Source organism: Contarinia nasturtii, unplaced genomic scaffold, assembly GCF_009176525.2.
Source record: "Contarinia nasturtii isolate CC-2019 unplaced genomic scaffold, AAFC_CNas_1.1 Cnas_scaffold_3306, whole genome shotgun sequence".
In the NCBI taxonomy this organism is placed as follows: Eukaryota; Metazoa; Arthropoda; class Insecta; order Diptera; family Cecidomyiidae; genus Contarinia; species Contarinia nasturtii.
Window position 1 is genome coordinate 1 of NW_022200614.1, and position 10,714 is coordinate 10,714.

The following is a 10,714-nucleotide window of genomic DNA, read 5'->3' on the forward strand; positions in this document are numbered from 1 at the left end:
TCTCTCTCTCTCTCTCTCTCTCTCTCTCTCTCTCTCTCTCTCTCTCTCACTGTATGTTTGTGATGGCCCATGCGGATTTCGAATGTTTATCATATGTGCCGTAATCAGTAGCGGAACGTCATAAAAAATTGGTGCGTGGGGCGATTTATTTTGTGCGAATGTTGAAAATGTGGTGGTTACGAATTCGTTGTTTTTTTCCTCTTTATCGGAGAGTAAATTTTCCGTGTGCATAACCGTAACGGTTGACAATACAACCAACCGAAAAACTTTTTGGCAAGGATTTTATGTGGAAATTGCATGTTTGTTGATTGAATCAGAAACATGGCATAAATTTGGCTTTGGTTAATTCGGTTAAAGTTAAACAACGAACGACCCAATGACTGATTCAACTGCAAATGGCGTCGAATGTCATTGGATGGGGGAGATGTGAGTCACAAACGTGGTCAACAACTGCATCATCAACACAGGCACCACCAAACAGAAACCCATAGCGTAGAAAAGTTTTCGGTAATGAAAACTCGCCGAATTCAATCAATTAAACTTTCGATTCGGTTTTAATTCGAATCTCTCTATGCGTCTTTTCATTAGCCAGTTTATCGGTTTGTTTTTTAACACTCCGATCGGGCCAATGATTCGGACGATGTTTTTCCAAGCTCTTTCTCTATCTAAATTAATTTTGTATTTTCATTTTCTTTCATTTTTCCATTTCAATGTGAACCTGACACTTACGGACGCTCGAACACAAAAAAACGTACAGATTGGAACAAATAATTGCACAGCTCGGTATCGCACGTTGAGTGGCGGCATTGGAGAATCACCATCGTTGTCACCAAGTCCATCGTCTGATTATGATGATGATGAAACTATCACTAAACAACATTTGCCCAACTTGAACAAAAATAAACGAAATGGAACCCACAAAGGAGCCATAATTAGCCAAAAAGTGACCGTGCATCATGTAAGTACATTCAATTTTAATGCATGCATAGCAGGAAACTACTATTGAGCTTGTGATGCTTGATATATTCATCTTGATTGTCGTACACACGGAACATCTATGTAAATGGGAAGAAAATCCCGCATTTGATGTTGCAAAACTGGATGGTTTTTCAAATTGAGTGGTTTTTCGATCTTCTGCTGATTGTACACCACAAAACAGTAAACACTTTTGCTTTATTTTCTTTCACTCAAGCCAGGAAGTAGTAAAAAAAGATTGTTTGTGAGTGTGTGTCACATTGCTTCTAGGTTCTTCGATAAATCGAAGCGAATCGATGCGTGTGTGCTTCTCTTTTCTTTCCCTTTCTATCGCTAATTCATGCGGTACATAGTGGCAAACATCGATTCGTGCACACAAAGTTCAAAAGAGCACGTACTTCGAATACGCGAATGAAGCAATTGCAAAGGGAAAATCTAATTATGTATTTGATTTCCAATCACAAACAATACACGCACACACAAATATACTATACAGTTATGCACACACAAGCACACTCTCATACAACCATACAAATACAAATAAAACAACCATATTGAATGGCAAAACGAATATCCGACAAAAGTTAGTTCGTGTGCACTGTTACTGAACTTGATTGTGTTTACAACAATTACACAGTACGATTCAAAGCCATCAACCGAAACCATTTTCACAAATAAAACACTATACTAGATTTGCTGTGAGACTGTTAATGATCCAATTCTGGGTTCAGTGCCTAGAGTTTTTTTTTGTGCCGGCCGTTTATTTGGTTAATGTTTACATTAGGCAAACAATCGGTTTTTCATTTTATTGTTATAACATCCCTTTGCATTTCACACGCAGCAGCCGTTTGTAGCGTTAGTGTCACTACTATTTTCTGCAGATCTTTATAATTACCTCATGGTGTATGTATGTATGTGTATATCTGTTTTCCTCATTTGAACATTTTGTATTCTTTGAACGAAAAAAGAAATCGGACAACACAAAATCTCAATAAAATTCTATGAAAGCCGATTCTAAGTAAATGTGCCTGTGCCAATGCGTGACGATACTTCGTAAGCATTTTTTATGTTCATGCCAGTTGTTATTGTCAGAATCTATTTCGACAAAAACCTATGCTGATTTCTAGCTCGAATTGTAGCATCACACCGAGATGTAAATGGTTTTTCAAGAAATAACAAAACTATATGACGCATCGTAAAAATTGTGATTTTGTGCACTTTTGAAATAATCTGCTCGCGTTTGTCGCTACTCAGTTGGATGACATACTAAATTCCCAACAAATTGAGGCGTAAAAAGTCCGCTCTTCGCTCTCACTACTGGTAAAAACAAGTGAAAATAATAATGCAGTCCGAAATCGTGTATCTTTGGCCGTAAAAAAAGCTATCGTATGGCGTTGACGTTTATGCTCCTTTCTAATTCCACTGGGATTAAATCTGGGGAGAGAAAAAAAAGCATCAACAGCCAAAACAGAAAAGCGAAAATAAAACAAAACAATGAAAACCACGTCAATAAGTGCCACATTTCCACATCGTTACATAAACCGTGTTAATGATAATGATTTTTACGACTAACACTTCTGTCGCGATATTATACGCTCAGCATTTGTTTCTCACTTTCTTTGGAATTCAGTAATCCTTTGTGATTTTCGTTGAAATGGGTTTAGTAATTATTGTTTTTCTTTTGTATCCATTAATTTTATTTTAAAAAAAACAGCCAAATGATTTGCGCAATTCACCAAAAGAGTTGAAAAAATTCAATGAAACAAATAGAAAATTCAATGGTACCAAGGATGTGTCCAGGGATTTTAGCAATTCACAAGATAATACAGATCGGGGCAGCATAAGTGACCAAGCGTTTGCATGCTCAGCCAGCTCAGTTGAGAGTCTACCGAGTGCGTCCGGATCAAGTAAGTTTTATTCCTTTTGATTTTTTTGTTGCTTCTTTTTAATTAAAACGAAACCAGACATTTTTTTTTGTGATAAAGATTTTTTTTTAATTAAATGATGACACGTATTATGCATTTTGAAAAAAAAAAACTAAAACTTTCGGTACATTTTGACAGGCACACAAGCGCTTGTACGACCTGGTAGTCCAAATAGTTCAATATCTGAAGATCGCATCAATTTGAAACAGCCGATTTGCTTAGCAAAAGCCTTAGTTGATTGCTTACCGAGCTCTTATGACAAAGAAGCGCTACGTTTTATGGTTAGTAGGCTTATAATATTTGCTTGTAATACAAACAATATATATATTTGTTTTTTTTTTTTTTGCATAAAATAATCAAATGTTTGATATTTATTCATTTTCAGAAGGGTGATTTAATCGAAGTAATATCGATGAATGCGTCGGGAATTTGGCGAGGCAGATGTCATGGTAGATTGGGTCACTTCAAATTCATCAATGTTGAAGTGCTTCCAGATCAACGATGCGCTAACAATGTAAACACCATCAGTCGTGGTGGTAATAATGGAATTCCCACATCGGTCGAAGATTTATTGGTTCGCATCGGTCTGAAGGAATACACTTCGGTTTTTGTGCTCAATGGGTAAGTTTTTATTCCTATCTATATTTATGATGAATTCGATAACATTCATAATAATTTTGTGATTTAAATCAATCGATGACATAATTCTATACAAGAAAGGTCTATAACGAAACCAAACAAAAATTTCTTCTTTTTCAGGTATGAAGATCTTGAACTGTTTAAAGAGCTTGAACCAGCTGATTTAGATTATTTGGGAATAATAAATAACGATCATCGTGCAAAACTATTGACGGCCGTTCAACTTTTGCACGATATCGATGTTATATCCGATGGCGATGTGGCTGGCTCAAGTTCAGAAAATGATGAAACACGTTTCAATCAAATGAATAATAAAAAACATGGTTCATCACCATTTGGACGTCGTCATTTTCCACGTGATTCCGGTTGTTATGAAGGTTCACCCGTACCAAATGTAAATCAATCACATCAAACAACCGTAATCGATGAATCGGCCCACACTTTGGACGATGTAGTTGCTCAATGTTCGAATGAAATTTTAAAACGTGTCGAAAGTGCACGCCGCATGAAAGATGAGAAAACAAGTGCTGCGCCAATGAAAGGTGTACAACGGATGGCAAAGAAAGGTTTACTCGGTGGTGGCACAGTACTGGGCAGCAATGCTGATGACACATTATCGCGTGGTGGTGCTTTAAGCGAAAAATCCAGTGATTCGGGTGTTTCGAGCAGTTCACTATCTTCAGGCCCATTGAAGAATAACTCTTAACGTCATCGGTTATTAAACCACACATTGCTATCAAGTTGAAAATGTGCACGTGCGTAAAATGGAAAAATTTGCACAATAAAATCTACCCTACGAATTAAATGGATAGCGCAATTGCGTTGTATGTATATCAAACGAAATGTGAGTCTTCTCTTAAATTATATATATACATGTATAAAATATACATATTTCATAATATAAAGAGAGAAGAGGATGTTTGATATTTGATAAAGACGAATCATAATAAAAATAAAAGAAAAAAGAAATAAGATTACAATCGTCTGCGACGCTGTGGTCTTGTCACGGTCCCCAAAACAGAGAAAATGAAAATGGTCGAAATAAAAATAGGGAGTGATTATTCAAACAGTAATGCTGTGATTTGTTAAACGATTTAGTTCAAATGTAAAAAGATCTATAAATACATGCATGAGTTTACTTGTAAAAAAACATATTAAAAAAATGGTAAAAGTAGGTACAGAAAAGCATGCTTGTTGCCGGAAACAAATGGAGAAATGTTTGGCTTTGTTTGTTTTCCTTTCGTTGCGAATTGCTTGCGTCGAACACTTTTCGTTTCTGTAAAAAGTTCTTAAGTGTAAATAAATTTCATAAATTATTATTTAAATAAAATGCAAATGGAAGTCGGAAATAAAACAAAAAAAAAAATATGAGAACCGAAAGGTTTAAAAAAGTTTTTGCCATCAGATGCGGAACAAGAATGAATTTCAAAATTTCAACGTTTAACAGCCAATATTAGTGTAAGAGCAAAAAAACGAAGTAATTTTAATAATCGTCATGTCATAGATACAAAATCGAAAAGAGTCCATTATAAAACGGTATAAAATAGAAATTTAATCTAAACCACACACCCTGTCTGTGAATAATTGTGAGATAATACTTAACATAATTGACATAATACTTAAAAAAATGGTTTCTGGAATTTCCACACAATGCCCAGAAGAAAATGAATGAGCCCATGCGCCGATTAACAGAAAGGAACAAAAGAAGCAAAAAAAATTAATGAATTTAGACAACAAATGGCCGCACATTAACACAAACAATTGCCAAAACGCGAATGACGATAGAATAGAAACTATATATTGTAATTCACACTTTTATAGAAGACGAACGCACGATCAATCCATCAACAACAACTCACAAATACACACACACAGAAACAAAGAAATCCTCGCATGCATAGAACATTGAATATGTTTCTCTTGTTTTCATTTTTGTGCTGATAAATGTGGAAATAAATAACAATCGTAATTTGGGTCTTAAATAGTTTTTAGCCGCTTCATTTTCGAAATATGTCAACGTTTGCTAGATATTTAAATACATATATTATTCACACACACACACATAAATAAATATATATATAATGACATCGAAGCCGTTTCCATGTTCATGATATCATTCTTTTTACTTAATTCCACAATTGTTACACACACATATATAAATGCAAAAGAAAAAAACTATAGTAACTATAACGATAACTTTTATCATGTAACGCAACATTTTATATATGTATTTACGATATAAATGTACGATAACAAAAAAAAATATATAAAACAACAAAATATCAATGACAATGAAAATGGGAAATAGTTGAAAGTACGTTCTATCATAGAAAAAATGAATCAAATAAAATTATGAACATATTATATATATACGTATTGTTAAGCAGAAACATAAATGGATATGTAAAAATATGAATAAAATTTTAGTCACACACAAAATGAAAGACGCAAATAAGCAATAAAATGAAGAAAAAAAATGCAAATTCGTCAATATTAGAAGAAGAAAACAATTGAATGGAAAAAACACGTTTTTATTAGTATCTATTTATTTTAGTTTCCGTTATTCTATTTTTATCTTTTTTTTCTCGCTCGCATTGTAATAACAATTATTAAAGTAAAAATATACAAAAGTGAAAATATACATTTTGTTTTCTATTATTCACTTGGAAATTTCAGTTCTAGCCGGTGACGTCCCTACTGAGTTTGTACATTATGAAGATTGGAAAATGTCTTCGAAAAGCTGTTTGAATCGACTTTTTTATAAGTTCCGATAAATCGATGTAAGACGGCGAATTTAAACAATTTGGAATTCTATTTAGGAGCCGCAATAAAATAACCCCCAAAAAGCCACTTACATCGTCTATAACACGAATTAAGGTAATTAAGCAGCTAGAAATATGCGGTGTTAAAAACACAGTGGCCTTAGAAACAGGAGTCGAATCACAAGTCAAGGGAGAAAAACAATAAAACTCAAAGCCGACGCTTTTCAGAAAATGGTTAGGTGGAAATCGTGCATTCGGATTACGTGACAAATGAGAATTTATTTTGACATTATCGAAATGTCTGCTTTTAGTTGGAATTGCCGTTTATTTTATATCCAATTTCAATTACGCTTTTTCGATGACGCTCCTTTTATTCGATTCTTTTCGAATATTTCAACATTTTGCATTTAATATTATTCATCTGTTTACTTCAATCACAAAAAGCATTTTTCTTCTTGCACCATCGGCCCAACACTGAAAATGAGAAAATTGCAAAATCTAAATAAAAAAAATGCCGCGAATAAAATGTGTCGCAATCACAACATAACGACAATTCATTCATTCACTTCATCCCGAATAGCATTTCTCATTTTGGATCATAGATTTATAAGATTTCGTTTTGCATTCAGACCGTCAAAAACCGTTTCGAGCCGGCGACAATACAATGGAAGCCAAAGAAAGTGGAAAAAAGGGAATAAAACACATGTACGAATGCAAAACACAGTGTATTTTGGTGTATCGGATGTGAATGACAGTTAATATCAGATTATTTGAGCAATTTTAAAAATATATATACTTTTTTTTCTCCATTGGCACATTTGAGCTGAAGCAACGATATAAAAAAAAATAAAGGCGCTATCATCGTCTTTTTCGCTAGAAATGTGTTTAGAATGTTGAATGAAACGAACAAACGAAATGGAGAATAACAAAAAATAAAATGTTGCATTTGTACTTGGAAATTGGCAGAACGATTACACAAGTGGATGTGTTTTTTCGGCGTGTGAGCGCGAGAGTGAAGTTGAAGTAGACATTGAAAAAACTCATGAAATACCCGAAATTAGAGCGAACGGTTTTTTTCTATTTAAATGAATGTAAGTAACATTTGTTGTCATTGGCGGATAAAATTTTTAAATTTATGTGTTTTTTCGTTGTTGGAATGAAACGCTGAGGTAACGAAATTAAAATGGTTTCCATCCATAAAAAGTCAAGGATTGGACGGCAGCAGCGACACAAAAATTTGCTACTGCAATTCCAATCAATGTAGGGAATACACTCGAACTAGTTTTTTTATAGAATTTTTTGTTCGCATCTTGACCAAATGGTTGCTATCATACAAGACATTTGAATTTCAATTTCCACGGAGAGACATTGCTTGGCCAAAGAAGAACAAAGTTGAGTGAGAGAGGTAAAAAAACCGACTTGGTTTTTTATACAGTTCAAATCAATGTGTTTTCACGGATTGTCGTTAATGTTGTATTTTTAAAACGAAAACCATTTGGATGGAATGACAGCCGTAAAAAAAAGCGACCAAATGCAAAGCGAAAATAAAGTGCTGAGCAATAAATTTATTTTACGAGTGTCGTCCGTTCAACAAAATTTTCATTCTGTTCAACATTTTCTGCTTATTTTTGCACTCTACAGTTGAACAGAGAATGAGCGGTGGGAAAAAGAAAATAAAGAAGACGAACAGTACTCTCTCTTTCGTTTGGCCACTCATGCCTGAGTATCCATGCGATACGTGTCAAGATCGTTCTCGTCACTTATGCATACCAGCAAATTTATCTACTGATGTATTGGGCGTTTCGATTTAATAACAACCACCTTAAAGACGTCCAGAAAACGACGAACGTCGCACAACCTGAAATAATAGATGAATTCGATTTGCAATTTAAAAGACGGTGTGTCTTAAGTTATTCGCTTTTTTTCTCTCTGTTCCATTACAACACAGTAGAAGAGAAAGAAGAAATTGATAAGAATGAATCGACTGATGCTTTACTCTCTTGCTCTTCTTTTTTTCCACATCGTTTTTATTTCTCATTCTCTTCATCTTATTTTCTATCACGCCGAATAATTTATTGAAGATGGCAATCCCCATTGAATTTTAAATTATTGGTGCATTTCTTGAGCAAACGCAAAATATGTCAATGATGAAAAAATGACTATTGCACTAAAAAATCTCTCTCTCTCATTGTATAACCGAGACGACATTGTGAGTGGGTACACGCGAAAACCCCAAAACCGGATCTTCTTATAGATGGATTATTCTTTCAAAATTTATACATGGATTTTGAATTTATTTCATTTTGTTTAAATTATTTCTCGCTCCCATTCCCTGAAATCTCCATTGGAAAAAATGTGCCGAATAAAATTCGTTCTTTTGCATTTTTTCCGTTTTATTCCATTCCGTTTTTCTTGCGTTTCGACTTTGGCTGCAAGTTCGTATTTTCCTTTGGCTATTGAGATTCGGTAAATTATATTCCATTGTAAATAATGTCGACATTATGAATATCTATCAAGTAAAAATGTCTCCTTGTGGGTCGACATGGGAAAACGCGACCACAAAAATGAAGTACTCGAGAGCTAAGACGTCTTACGAACCAGCGCATATAACTTGATTCAATGCAACAGACGAAAGACGATAGTAAGAAAATGTTATACAGATTCGATTAGGACACAAGCAAGTAAAAAGAATATAACAAGAGGGAAAATTTAACAATTTTCCAAATAATACATCATGTTTGTGTTGCTGCAACATTGCTATCGTCTATCCAAGCAAAGCCATGTTGTGTGCGGGGCGCTGCTGCATTACATTTCGATACTCAACAAAAAAAAACACGAAGAAAAGAAAACAGCACCAGTTACAAAAAGTGTCGCCGAGAATTGTGTAGCATTGTGAATGCGAGTTTTTCTTGAACGAAAACCGTCATTGCAGGTTTTCCTCTCGTTAGAAATGAAAGTCTGTTGAAAATATTTACATGGCGCATCATTGATTTTGGATAAGAAAAAAAATTAAACTAAAAATGCTTCAAGTGTGTATGCATTGTATTGGTTTTGTGGCTTTAGCCTAACGAAGTAGTATCAATGACTTACTGTTAGCGTACATACCTCGGCATCAATGTATCCAATAACCTATTTCATTCATGATCGGCAACTTCTAGGTTATACGTACATTACATACTGTTTGCAACATAAATGGATGAACTTTGGTGAAACATTTACCAATCTCATCAGTTTTTTTCATAAATATTCAATGTAAACCTGATGGAAAAGAATATACACAACTGCAACGACGTGAATATACGTAATCAATGTTTATCGCCAATTTTCATCTTTAATATGACATGTGATTCGTTTCTTCGCCTGTCGTGCAAATGCCATTCTACTCTTGTTCGTATTGTGCCATGCGTTGCATCACATTGTGAATAGCAAAAAAGAAACGAAACTCCGTCTGACATTTTTCCACCACTATCAAATGTAATAATGATAAATATAGGAAAGCCGCTTAGGTAGAAGATTTTCTACACTTATAAACTTGATTTATACACAATATTTCCTCAAATCATTTCCCCAAAAAATTAATGTATGTGTCAGCAGTACGTCAGAGCACACCATCGTGGTGTCGCATCTTGAAAAGAGGATATGTGTCTTCCGTATTCACTTGATCGAGTGTATTTATACGTCATGTAGTGTACGAGCTACGTAAGATATACCGCTGATGACATGTGAATATTATGTTTTGGTTTGGTTATGATGAGCATTTCTGGTGAACGAGCTAGAAAAAAGCGACTAAGATGCTCACATGTACACAACACATTTCGTTTCACATTGCAAGTGCGTTTGTGGTTATTCCACCATTCGATGTGCTTACGTATGGCGCGTGTTTTCCGTGCGAAACTTTAACTTTGTTATTTTTATACTTTTGATTACATTTCTTGGTTTTTTTCCATTTGTCTCCATTGAGTTTGCTTACTTTTTTCCACCATTTTCAATGTATTTGTCACATTTATATTTTTTAAGCTTTTCGCTTTTAAATTCCCTTTTCGGCTTCATTGTTTGTAAGACCGAATGGGTTATATTTCTGTGCTTTTGTGTTTTCTTCGTTTTTGCGTATTTGTCAAGTCTGCTGACTGAGTAATATCATTTATAGCAAGCAAATCTTCTTATTTATTGTTGCATATTACAAACAAAACCAGTGGTGTGTGCGTGTATATGTATGGAAATTTTTCTCGTCCAATCTTGTGTGCCATGTATTTATCTTTTGTAACATTTGGTGAACAACATCATAGAAAACTTTATTAAAAGTTCAATGATTTCATTCGACGTGTCTTATTTGAATTTAAATTTGTTGTTGCATTGAACGAATTGAGCTAACGTGCTCATAAGCAATAGCTTTTGACATTTTTAAACTTCTGA

General features: G+C 34.3%; 1 protein-coding gene across 1 annotated transcript; it reads left to right on the forward strand.

Annotated features, from left to right (window-relative positions):
- Window positions 1-718: 718 nt before the first annotated feature.
- LOC116350025 (SAM and SH3 domain-containing protein 3-like) lies at window positions 719-6,036 on the forward strand (the record flags this gene model as incomplete). The annotated part of the gene is made up of 5 exons (XM_031781735.1): window positions 719-958; window positions 2,690-2,882; window positions 3,039-3,181; window positions 3,286-3,521; window positions 3,660-6,036. Coding segments are annotated over 5 exons (1,398 nt in total), but the record flags the coding sequence as incomplete, so codon positions are not given.
- Between the last annotated feature and the right edge of the window lie 4,678 nt (window positions 6,037-10,714).